This window comes from Cercospora beticola, chromosome 1 (assembly GCF_033473495.1).
Source record: "Cercospora beticola chromosome 1, complete sequence".
Classification (NCBI taxonomy): Eukaryota; Fungi; Ascomycota; class Dothideomycetes; order Mycosphaerellales; family Mycosphaerellaceae; genus Cercospora; species Cercospora beticola.
In genome coordinates, this window is record NC_088935.1 from 1,750,380 (window position 1) to 1,762,796 (window position 12,417).

General features: G+C 52.6%; 4 protein-coding genes across 4 annotated transcripts; 2 read left to right on the forward strand and 2 right to left on the reverse strand.

The window, feature by feature from the left end:
- Nucleotides 1-131: 131 nt before the first annotated feature.
- RHO25_000673 (uncharacterized protein) lies at nt 132-1,271 on the reverse strand (the record flags this gene model as incomplete). Its single annotated transcript, XM_023593280.2, has 1 exon — nt 132-1,271. One exon carries the CDS (start codon nt 1,269-1,271, stop codon nt 132-134), a length of 1,140 nt encoding a protein of 379 aa, XP_023459211.1.
- Nucleotides 1,272-2,422: 1,151 nt separating this feature from the next.
- On the forward strand, nt 2,423-9,093 carry RHO25_000674 (uncharacterized protein; the record flags this gene model as incomplete). The annotated part of the gene is made up of 3 exons (XM_023593281.1): nt 2,423-4,630; nt 4,687-8,297; nt 8,364-9,093. 3 exons carry the CDS (start codon nt 2,423-2,425, stop codon nt 9,091-9,093), a joined length of 6,549 nt encoding a protein of 2,182 aa, XP_023459210.1.
- Nucleotides 9,094-9,481: 388 nt separating this feature from the next.
- SPE3 (putrescine aminopropyltransferase) lies at nt 9,482-10,443 on the forward strand (the record flags this gene model as incomplete). Its single annotated transcript, XM_023593282.2, has 2 exons — nt 9,482-10,079; nt 10,163-10,443. 2 exons carry the CDS (start codon nt 9,482-9,484, stop codon nt 10,441-10,443), a joined length of 879 nt encoding a protein of 292 aa, XP_023459217.2.
- A 602-nt stretch (nt 10,444-11,045) lies between these two features.
- Nucleotides 11,046-11,392, reverse strand: PMP3 (plasma membrane proteolipid Pmp3; the record flags this gene model as incomplete). The annotated part of the gene is made up of 3 exons (XM_065602045.1): nt 11,046-11,067; nt 11,132-11,266; nt 11,376-11,392. The coding sequence occupies 3 exons, from the start codon at nt 11,390-11,392 to the stop codon at nt 11,046-11,048; spliced, it is 174 nt and encodes a 57-aa protein (XP_065458117.1).
- Nucleotides 11,393-12,417: the final 1,025 nt, after the last annotated feature.

Consider the following 12,417-nt stretch of genomic DNA (forward strand, 5'->3'; position numbering starts at 1 on the left):
TGGGGAGTGAAGTGATATTCGTCTAGTCTGTGGAGCTGGACTTTACATGACTGAGGAAGCACGATGTGAACTTCGCTAGTGTCGCAAGCTTCTACGTGTTATTATGAAATGATGATTCCATTACAAATGCCTCATTTGGGGCGACGTGCCAGCTGACGCTCCGAGTCGGCGAAATCGAACATGTCATGGGGAATACTGAGCGTAGAATATGCGCAAGTCTCTGGTTCTGGCACGCCCAATCCACCAAGGCCAAGACCTTCGGCCTGTGTTTGCCATTCGCCTATTTTGCCGCCATCAAGTTTTGCTGACACGGATACAATTGAGTTCGCAGTCTGTGTCGAGACAATCCAGATCATGCCGTTGTGCTCCACCGCACTGACGATAGTGTGTGTTTTGACTTGGTCGTTGGCAGGACAGTCCGGAAAAGCTATCGTATCAGTAGTGATTGAGTTGGGCATGTGAATCCAACCATCCTCATTCGCTTCGAGTGTGAAGTACGACACTGCGCTATCCCAAACGTAGAAAACATGGATGAAGTGTGTCTTCGGTCCGCTTGTCACTACAATGTGAGGAGCGCAGCACGTTTCAATCCCCGGGATTTCTTGGATCGTCCATTGGCTGCCGCTGTCTGTGGAAAGCTGATTGAATTGTGAGGTTGGTATGCCTGCCAGGCGTATAGTGGACTGGTCGTCTGTTCCAGGAAATGCTGTATAAATGTAGGAATCATCGCCTCTTCCACCAACGGAGAAAATTTTCATCCAGCTGGGTCTGGAGTATGACACTTCCACGTCGTTGATTCTGTATCGTTTCCAGGTCACGTCGCCGTCTTGAGTAGCGTTGAAAAAAACGCAGGGCCACGCTATATCTTCATCATCATCATCACCGTCCAAGGTTGTTGGATGTACGCAGGCTGCAATAACCCATGCTCTATTGTGTAACAGAAAACCGGTATCAGCGGGCAGGTAGCTGCTTTCGCCGTCAGGAAGCACTGCGTGCTTCGCCGTGATGTTGCCGTGCTTGCTGATGACGGTATGACAGAGTTCCTGAACGTCATCGTCTACTTTTCTGGTTGCTAAGAGGTGCAAAATCTTGCTCTCCTCGTCGTACGCGACCGTCCCTATTGGTCCCGTAAAGGATTGATCGCCTACTGAGGCGCTTGTCATAGTGAAGCTGCCGTCTTCAGGGGACGCTTCAGAGAATGCCCATAGTTCCAAGCCGCCGTCGACTATCCAGGCCAGCACAGGGGCCATGGGGGATTGAGGATCGGACATGGTGCAAGTGTGACCAATAGAGTGTTTACAGTACGTCGAGGCAGTCCTGGAGCTTCGCAGCGAGCACGGTGCTGCAGAACATGGCTCCCCATACTCTTAGATAAATAGCAACGCACTGCATGCCTCATCATCACTCGTCTCTGCATTCGAGCCGCCCGCCAGCTTGATCCGTGGCTTCTACAGCTGTGCGCCACGCCGGGTTTGATGCGCAAGATGCAAGCTAGAGCGGCGTCAGCCTGGGGGGAATACGTGTACGTGCCTAGGCGCATTCGGACGGCATGTGCCACGCTAGACTCACGGGCGGTCCTCCAGGACGATGCGGGGTGAAGTCGCTACCTGCGTCGTTGCCGTGCAGAAGAAAAGGCAGGAGACGAGCAGGGCAGATCCGTGGACTTGGCACGCCTCGCCGACGGCCGCTTGTCCCCTTCAGCTCGCCACATGGACACTAGAATACACGCCGCACGACACGCTCGTGACATTTTCGAGCTCACCGTCTGCGGCAGCACGCACGCTCACACCAAATGGGATTTCCCCTCATCTCAGACGCTATTGTAGCCACATCTCGACGCTATCGCAGCCAAGGCAATAGCTGTCGTTCTTGCAGATTGGCGGTCGGACACAGCACGCTTTGTACCGCTTCAAGAGAGGAGATAACGCCCGCAGACGCATGGAAAGCTGGGCATCCTCCCTGTGGCTAGCTGAGCTATTTGAATATGGCTAGCTTGGCTACTTGTCTATGGCTAGCTCAGCCACCTGTCTATGGCTAGCTCAGCTACTTCTCTGTGGCTAGCTCAGCTACTTCTCTGTGGCTAGCTGAGCTCCTTGTCTATGGCTAGCTGAGCCGCTTCTCTGTGGCTGGCTGAGATGCTTTGCCTTGTTACGGGCACTATCACAGCTGTCGCTGTTGCATTGTGGCGACGATTCTCTGCGCGCATTGCCCAGCTTGGAAGCTTCGAGGCAACGCCGGCATCCTGGCCTTGTTGAAGTACCTCAGCTAGCCACATTCACCTAGTTGCGGTGAGAACGGTATGGCGAGCAAGCTACTCGTTATTACTGTGCCGGGTCTGAGAAAGCCCCATGATTGATCGATGAAGTAGTGGCCTTTCCTGGACGCATCACGAGCAAATTGTGTTGTTGAACTGCCAGACATCATGGCCGACGAGATCTCTATCGACAGGCCGTTCGGGCGACACTGGACTGATAGCAATGGCGTCTCGCGCTATTCCCTCCCCCTCGATGTTCCCAAAGGTGTTGGTATGGGCAATGAGCCCTCGATATCTCTGGAGTATATCCAGAGTGGCGGCAATGGTGTGCTAGGTCTCGGTTGGGTATTATCGACCTACTCCTCTGTCAGACGTATCCCGGCAACGGTCGCCAAGGGGGCCGAACGCCCAACGCTCGATGTCGATCGACGCACAGAACAGCTCGCTTTAAATGGCCAGGCGCTGTTGAATATTGCGGGCGAGTATCACAGCCCAGGGGCAACGTACACCACTCAAATCGGTCAAGACGTCCAAGTCGTGGCAGCGCACGAGACGGAAGGTTTCGTGGCCACAGATCGAAGCGGTCGACGTCAAATTTATGGCGCAACTCAGCAAGCCCAAAGGACCGCCAAAGTGGCAGCAGCTACTGAAGTCCGCGAATGGTTTTTGGAGAAAAGCATCGATGTATTTGGCAATTATCAAACCTTTGCTTACAACAAGAATCCCCTTCCACAGCTCGGGTCTCTGGAACAAGGTGTCAACTATCTGGAGAGCATTCGATTCACATCGAACGACAAGGCGACTTACAGTGGCCGCTGGCGCGCGAATTTTGTTTATCAAACTCGAGAGGATTTCGTCGTCATCACTAATGGGCATGATCAAAGCACGTCTGGCTGTCTCCTGAAACGTGTAGACTTCGATCTACTCGACGCGGGCGGAACGAAGATCCAGACGATGAAGAGTTACATCTTCACATATACTCACTCGGCGTCTTCTGGGGTCTCCCTGTTGACAGCAGTCGCTGAGATAGGCGTTGATGGGAGCAGCCTCACACCAACAACATTTGACTACGGAGTGAACTATGCGCTTATGAAGCCAGAGCAGCTATTTGTGCCGGACAAGACTGCAGCGATCTCTTTGCCAAGCGTCGACAAAATCGCTGCCGTTTTGCCAGTGAATGTCTCGGGGCGCACGCTATGTGATCTAGTCGCTGTGCGTCACGACTCGGCCACGGGTGTGATGTCTCTCAAAACCTGGCTTGCAACTCCGAGCACGCCTCCTCCCGCAGGGTCTCCCACGATTAACTGGTCAGAAACATCCATGTCGGGCCGATCAAGTATCTCCAAACTCCCCTATGGGCCACGTGGAGCGCTTTCCGGCGATAACTTCACGATGTTGCGTGCCGATCTGAATGGAGACGGTCGAACAGACATAATTATGCCTTACAGGACAACCGGGGATATGCTCAGCTTTTCACTATCGCAATCGATTGGCACAGGCTTCAAAGATTTTGTCAACGTTTACACAGGAAAGGCGTGGCAGTCCGATTGTAAGTTCTTGGCCCTCGATTGTGATGGAAATGGCCGAGTCGATATTGTACAGATCTACAAGCACAGCAATCGCATCGCCTTCCGGGTATTTTGGGCCCTATACGACCATGTCACGGGAATTGCAACGCTCGATGCACCTGTAGAAACAGTGACGACCATGGCATGGACCGAGAGCAAAGAGTGGCTCATCTCGGACATTGATCACAACGGCCTTCAGGGATTGATTCGCGTCTACACTGAAAAGACAAATCGGGGAGCTGAGCTCAGGGCCCGGGCGTTTCGTATATCTCCTGATCCTGCCAAGAGAGGAGTGTTCATGCCCACAACAGAGGAGCCTTCCACAATCGGACAATTTACGCACGAGGAGGCGAGGAGCTTGACCGTCCTCACCACCGACATCAATGGAGACGGAGTAACAGACTTGCTCATCTGCCAACAGATAAACAGTGTCGATCGCCTCCACGTCGATTTTGTTTTCCGCAGCTTTCTCAATAACGGGCAAGGTGCCTTCACAGAACGGGGGAATGCTATTCGACAACAGCGAACATTTCGAAGTGGTGAACAGCCAAGAAACCCTTGCAGATTCTACGCGACTAGCCTTGACGGATCGAGGTTCCCGTCCATAGTTTGTGCATTTCAGCAGAGCTACTCGCACGACTGGGTCTGTCTCGTTGCGTCTGGCAGTTCTGACGGCCAAGTCAAGGAGCTGTACCCATCGCCAGGAGCTAGCAGATCCTCGGTGTTGATTGCGCCGGCAGGCACGTTGCATCACTCTCCAGACCAAGAGATAGATCTTGCATCAGTCGATATTGATGGCACAGGCAAGGTGAGTATCGTACGTCATGAAAAGCGCAAACACCACTGACCCGTACGTTCATTCAGGCTGGATGGCTGCTGACTACCAATGTCAATGGCAGCTGGTCGGCCTGTCCGGTCTACAATGCCAGTGGGGTGCCTGACTTGCTCACTTCCACGACGAACCCCCTTGGACTGAAGGTGGACGTCTCGTACATGCCCATGTCTGACCAGCGAGCGTACAAATCGGCTAGACAATGGCATGACATCTCCATGCCCACAGACCAAGCCGTACGAGACGTCATTGCATCGCAGAGCCTCGTGGTAACCCGTACAGTTTCCTCGAACGAACCACTGATCAATAATCTGCCGTGGAGACAAGAAATCGTCCGGTCTTATAGCAATGCGAAAATCAACCTCGAAGGTCGTGGTTGGCAGGGCTTCGAGAAGACCACCATGCTTGACGTCTCTTCAGGCGTTCTGTTGGAGGAGCAATTCCACCAGGTCTGGCCACTGTCTAAGATCAAGTTTCAGACGACAACTATTGCTACAAAGACACCAAAGTTGTCGACCCAGGCAAATGGTGATGCATCTCCAGATGATATCTCCGCTTTGCTGAGTAGTGGCACAATTATCCAGAGGGAGAGGCTGGACTTTGATGTGAAGTCACTGAACGTGAATGAGTGGGATACCCGAAGGGTTCTTCAGTCGGCCAAAGAGTTGTTTCAGTACGACAACGGGAAGCCGTGGAAGATATCGTCAGGAATGAATTGGACACATGACGATAACGGAAACATGATCAGTGAGGAATCTTGGGAATCAGACGCAACATTGAAGACGAGATCGAACCAGTTGTGGAAATTGTTTTCCTATGCTGATATTGGCACTGCTAAGGGAATGCCGGTGAGGAAGAAGATCACGACAAATGTCCAAAACAAAAGCTTTGATGTGTTTGAGGCTGGCGACATTACTCTGACCAAAATCACATATGACAAGGCGGCACCCTTCGTTCGAGAGACGGTACACTGGTCTTCTGACCACAACAAGTTCATCGGCGAAACATACGAGCATGACGCTTTTGGCAACAGAATCAAGGCTTCTGACGCTGTCGGCCTTACAACCAACGTCAAGTATAGTACTGATTATCCCAATTGTGCTGTGCAGACAACGCAAGAGGCTCCCGGACTGAGTCTGACGACGCTATCTGCAAGCAACGCCTACGATATGCAGACTTCAGCTGGACGATCTTCGACTGGTGTGCTCCAAGCTCTGACTCACGACGCCTTCGGCCGCAGAGCACAGAGCATGGTCATTACGACCGACCCAACAGATTCGACAATCACGTACCCAACGAGAACCAATTATCCGACAGCAGCCAGCGCAGATCTCGCTCAGACATTGTCGCAGGCTCGGTTGGTTTGCCAGAGCCGCACGGAGTACAAACGAATGAAAACAAGGTCCGGAAAGAATCTGCTGACCAGGTTTGTGACTAAGTACAGTTCAGCAGACGACAAGAGCAGCACAACTCTATGCGAAGCCATAGACTGCACCGGCCGCGTTCGTGTCTCTCGCAAACAAAGTGGCTCCTTCGAGCCTGTCTGGATGTATTATACCTTCGAAAGCGGAGGAAGCAATCTCGTGCGTAGTACGCCCTGGCATCTTCCATCTAATATAGAAGATGGCTTTGACTGGTCTCCTCCGGTTGAGAAGTGCATACTATCGGCTTATGATGCACTCCGGCGTCCGGTGTTGCAATACCGTCCACGAAGCGCCGCTGCCAAGTCTGCGACGCTCATGCAACATAGCTATGTCGATGGGGGCACAAAGTCTACATCGATCACGAAATACTGTGACGAGAAAGGAGTCGAGACGAGCGACAAGGAGATCGCTAAGACTCTAAACACATTCCGGAATGTGGCTGGTCAGCCGCAGTTGATCGGCACGATAGATGAATCGGGGTTGTCAACTTCCATCGATTATGACGTGGTCGGACGTATCACAGCAATGACAGACTCTTCTGGGAACGTGGAAGCCCGGGAGTACAATGCGACTGGTCAATTACTCAGCATCAATAACAAATACCAGAACACCATGGGAAGTGCTGCCGGAAAGGCAGTGGTCTTCACGTATGATGAAAGGGGGCGACTCCTCACGACCAAGAATGTCATGGGTGAGACGAACAGATTAGAATACGACGCCAAGGGCCGCATTCTTCAGAGCATTGGAAGCGACTTACGAACTACGACAAGAACCTTTTCGTCTGCTGCGAACGGTACCAGCACGCTTTCACGCGTAACAATATCAAAGCCTTCATCGACCGATGTCGAATCGCAGTACGACTTCACCTATGATCAGCGTGCCAGATTGTCGTCGAGTCAGATCTCCATTTCGGGCACCGGCACATACAGCTTCAGCTATCGTTACGACTGGCAAGATCGTCTTATCGAAAAGGTTCCGCCGGACGGTAGCAAATTGCAGTCCTCTTACATGGGAGACCTGCTCGCGGAAGCTAGGATTGTCTCTGCCGACGGCAAGACAGTCAACGTCACATCGTCTTACGCAACCTACAACCCCCAAGGGAGTGTCCAATCTTCCCAGCTCTCGTCGGGAGCATTTTTGTCGGCAGGCAGCATAACCTTTAACTCGGAGCACGATGAGCTTAACACGCCAATGAAGCGATCGATGCGCGGCAAGGGCGACCTTGCGTCGATGACTTATACAGTCAATGAGAAAGACCAGATTGCGAGCATCACTGATGTTCTAACCCAGGAAGTGGTGGCGTATACTTATGACAAGCAGCGCCTGGCGGCTTCGCAGCACGCTGACGCGACTTTCAACTATGCCTACGATGCCTCTGGGAATATCACTAGCCTCGGCGATATGCAGTTAGCTTATGCCCCATCATCAATCACGGGAACAAGAAACGGAAGCACTGTGTACGAAGCGAAATTCGATGGCGCAGGGCGTCTCACCAGCCGGAAGCTGGGCGATGTTGAGCATGCACTCACATACGCAGGAGGAAGCAGATTGTCACAAATGAAAGACCTCAAAGCAGGCACAATCACTTCCTTCTTACAAGATCCCGATGGCAATAATATTCTTTGCCAAAAACCTGATGGATCGAAACAGATAACACTGGGTCAAGAGTATCGAGTCGATATTGCCAAAGATGGTGCGGAGACGACAGGCGTGACACTTCTTGGCCCAGAAGGGCCTGTCGCTCAATTAAAGACACAGTCAGATGGAAGCAAGCACTTGAAGGCGTATTTGCTCGATCATAAAGGCACTGTGACGCATAGTTACGACTGCGACAAGGCCACTGTGACGAAACAAAACTTCTCTGATTACGGCAAATCTCTCGTGAGGAGTGAAGAGAATGGACCAGGTTTCGAAGGGAAAGTGCAAGACACTGACAGTGGACTGATCTGTTTCGGAGGGAGGTGGTACGATCCGGTCATCGGAAGATTCATTACCCCTGATACAGTCACGGATATTTCTGGTTTGGGGAAGAGAGATGGATTGAATCGCTATGTGTTTGAAAACAATGATCCTGTCAACCATGTAGATCCTACGGGCCACTGGAGCTGGGATGCCATAGGTGGCATAATCCTGGGTGCCGTACTGATCGGAGCCGCGATAGCAGTCACAGTCGCCACTGCCGGAGTCGCAAGCCCACTTGGCGCTGCTCTAGCTGCTGGGTAAGTACCTTACTTTTGCGACAAACCATGGGAAACAAAAAAAATAGGCTTGACTAATTTTTTCAGGGCCGTGGGCGCACTCATATCAGCAGGAAGCACAGCAATCTTCTACTCCATCGACCACATGGACGCCTCAAACGAGAACATCGACCACGGCAAATTCTGGAAAGGCTTCTTCTGCGAAGTCGCAGTCTCTGCCGCCGTCGGCTTTATCACAGGAGCCGCCGGAGAATTCCTATGGGGCGCCAAAGGCGTCTGGAATCTGACCCAAGTTGGAGCGCGTTCCCTCTCTCCGGCAGCGAGCGCCACGCTCACGGATAGCCTCAATCTAGCCATCAAGACGGGCGGAGAGGCTCTCATGAGCGCCATCTCCAACGAGGTGAACCAGATCGCCGATAATGGTATCGAAAAGTCCTTTTGGGATCCGGATAAAGATCTGACAGATGGTTTGGGCCAGGCCGCCGCTCAAGGAGCTCTTTCGGGGGCACTCACGCACCTGGGCGGCGACTTCCTCGGCGGCAAAGCGGCGGCGAAGAAAGCTGGCAACATCGTTTGGGGAGAGGTCAAAGAGGCCGCCGGGAAGGGAGCGAGGAAAGCAGAGACGACCTTTGAGCGTCTAATGGGCAAGCTCAAATTCAACCCCGTGGAAGAGGAGTTCGAAATGCACGCGCTAAGGTGGACCATTGTTTCCTCAGAAAATACTGTGCGTGGAATGCCGAGAATGTTCGCGACGATTATCGAAGATTTTGAGCGGTCTGCGCCTGCACTTGGTGAAATTGGTTTCGTCAAGCTGTGAGAGTATAGTAGCCTTGCGAGGGTAGAGAAGATGCAAATGTAGCACTGTTTACTGTACCTCGACTTGGTTCTAATGCTGAGGATTAAATCGGGATCCCGAGAAGCATGATGGCAACACCTGCTGCTGATAACGAAGTTGATGAAAGTGGTGTGGGAGGAGTAAAGTATGTAGGCAGCCCAATGCCTGTCCCTGCAGCGGGCGCGGGCAATGGCGGGGCAGGCAGCGCGCGCAAGCTTCCTTGAAACGAAACATGTGAAGAAAAATTATGCACCGCAGCTGCCAACGCATCACAAACCTGCTTCACCTTAAACATCGACTTCCACTGTCGCTTCCACCGCAATCGATCAACTTCCAACCGACCGCCCTTCATCGAAATCTTATCACCACCATGTCCGAAATCACCCACCCCACCATCAAAGATGGCTGGTTCCGCGAAATCAACAAAATGTGGCCTGGTCAGGCCATGACCCTCAAAGTCAACCAAGTCGTGCACCACGAGAAGTCCAAATACCAGGATGTCCTCATCTTCGAATCTTCCGACTACGGCATGGTCCTCGTGCTCGACAATGTAATCCAATGCACCGAACGCGACGAATTCTCCTACCAGGAAATGATTGCCCACCTCGCACTCTTCTCGCACCCAAACCCAAAGAAAGTCCTCGTCATTGGCGGTGGAGATGGAGGTGTCTTGCGTGAGGTGGTAAAGCACGAGAGCGTGGAAGAGGCGATACTATGCGACATCGATGAGGCCGTGATTCGATTGAGCAAGAAGTACTTGCCAGGCATGTCAGTGGGGTTCAACCACCCCAAGTGCAAGACACACGTCGGAGATGGATTCAAGTTTTTGGATGACTACAAGAACGAGTTCGATGTGATTATTACGGATTCGTCGGATCCAGATGGGCCAGCAGAGGCCTTGTTCCAGAAGCCTTACTTCCAGCTCTTGCACGATGCTTTGCGAGAGGGAGGGGTGATCAGTACCCAAGGTTGTAAGCCCCTCTCCTATTCGACACCATGACGAAGAGGTGTCCGAGAAATTGTTTACTAACTTCTTTTGCGACACTTCTAGCTGAGAACCCATGGTTGCACTTGAACATCATTCAGCAGCTCAAGAAGGACTGCAAGTCCGTTTTCCCTGTCGCCGAGTACGGATGGACCACGATCCCGACCTATCCTAGCGGCCAAATTGGTTTCATGGTCTGCACCAAAGACGCGAACCGCGATGTCACCAAGCCTCTGCGCACGATTTCCGACGAGAAGGAGGATGAGTTGTTCAGATACTACAGCAAGAAGGTGCACGAGGCTGCGTTTGTGCTTCCCAAGTTTGCGGAGAAGGCGCTGCGCGAGTAGAATTGCGAGAAGGGGCACTATGGAAACGATTGCTCTGTGCTTACGATAGCATTGCGAAGAGGGTTAAAAGTGAAATATTAGGGACAAGCCAATGGGCTGCGATTAGAGTGTAGATGAGCCATGCGAAACGATATCCAATTTCAACTGATCGCCTCCATTCACATTTCAGTGACGATGAACATTCGTGGGAACGATTGATGCAGTGGGAAATGTGGCGGTAGGGAGAGTGAAATGATTCAGACCATGATCAACCTGTACAAATTACTCTCCTAAGGAAAACGCTCAATAAGATCGGTATGCTCGTGCCTTCATTACGCCTCTAATGCCCGGTGCTCAGTGCAGCAAGCGCATTTTCATGACCAGTAGTGGTAGTAGACGTAAGTCTTTGTTCCTTCTCGCTTCACTGCTGCCGTCGGCCTTCGCAAAGTCGCAGATATGGGGTATCTCGGTAGGTGGGTGGTAGTGTTTCTCATCGTATCATAGCGCCATCACGCATCGTCGTCGCTCGTCAGGCAAGCTCGTCAAGCTTGTTGCTGTTGGTTTTGCATGTTTCAAAGCTGACTCGTGCGCGTGTCTCTGTGTCTCCGGCTTCCGCAATGCACTTAATACTTAAGGATGATGTACCTGTGGTTTCACATGTTAGTGTGGCTGTGAGAAGTGAGAGGGACAGTGGGGAGTGTCAGCTTACAGAGCGTGGATGATGCCGGGAATGTAGCCGAGAATGGTCAAGAGCAAGTTGATGAGGAGGTCAGCGCCGCAGCCACGCTCGAGGAAGACTCCAAGAGGTGGGAGGAGGATGGCGAAGATGATCTTGATGATGTCGCTGTGAGGTTGCTGTTAGCATTGTGCGCTCTCAAGTCGTAGAACTGTAGTCGCTGGCGCGTCCGGAAGCCGCGCGCATCCGACGCGAGAGCTTGCGGTGGGTAGCTTACCTTCCGGTGAAAGGCATGGTGACGGTGGTTTGGTGTGGTAGTGGTGAAGGTACTGAGGACGAAGTGGGAAGGCTTCTAGAGCTTGTCGTCGCAGGGTGTTTGCTGTGGTGTTTGTGGTGAATGGGGGAGAAAGAGAAACACAAGTCAGGCGCTGCTGGCGACAATATACTTGCTCGTCACTTCTGACGTAACACCAGCGCACTTATTCACACTTCTTGGTGCACAAGAGCACAGGGCACTTGGCCAGCACCGGCACGTCTCACACACTGACCCACCCACAAGGCACACGCTCGACTGCTTGCTGCGCTCCTCGGAACCAGCCACCGAGCCACGCAGACTACGAAACTCAGCACGATGTGATAGCTTTTCCCCATCGAAAGATGACGCTGGGTTTGAGGCTGATACCCTCCTCCGCCACCATCACAATTTGTTTGCCTGTTCTCAGCCGCCCTCTGCACCCACTGCACGAACATGCATCGACGCTGGGCACAAGATAACAGGCAGTCAGCTGCGTCAGCTACACACCGCGCTCATGACCCGATGATGTATGATCTGCACCCGCTACGCGTGCGTCGGCTCGACAAATGCCAAACCCTGTCGAGCGACTACATCCAAGAAAAAAGAGGCGTCATGCTGTGGCGCTGCTTGCCTCATTCGCCGCGAGAACCGGCATCATCGTCTGCAAAAAGTGGAACCACGGCCTCGAAACCTGCGCAGAGCAGTTCGGTCAATTTGCGGAGCTGGCTTCTCTGCCCACCATATCGAGATGTTCTGTGCTCGATACATGAGGCTGGTCGCCGCCTGTCAGGCATCGAGATGAGAGAAACTCTCAGGCCACAGAGTTCAGCCACCGCCCAGTGTGCACAGAATGCTTGTCTCGCTGATCTTTGTGGCTGGAGGTCGAACGATCCTCGGAGCAGGCTGGGCGCGTCCTGCTCATCACGTCTCTTGCTTCGTTTAGACGTCGTTTCTGACGAGTGCATAGACGCCACAGCATTTCGCTTGCCTCGAGCGCACTGATTGCACTTCCTACACAGACCAG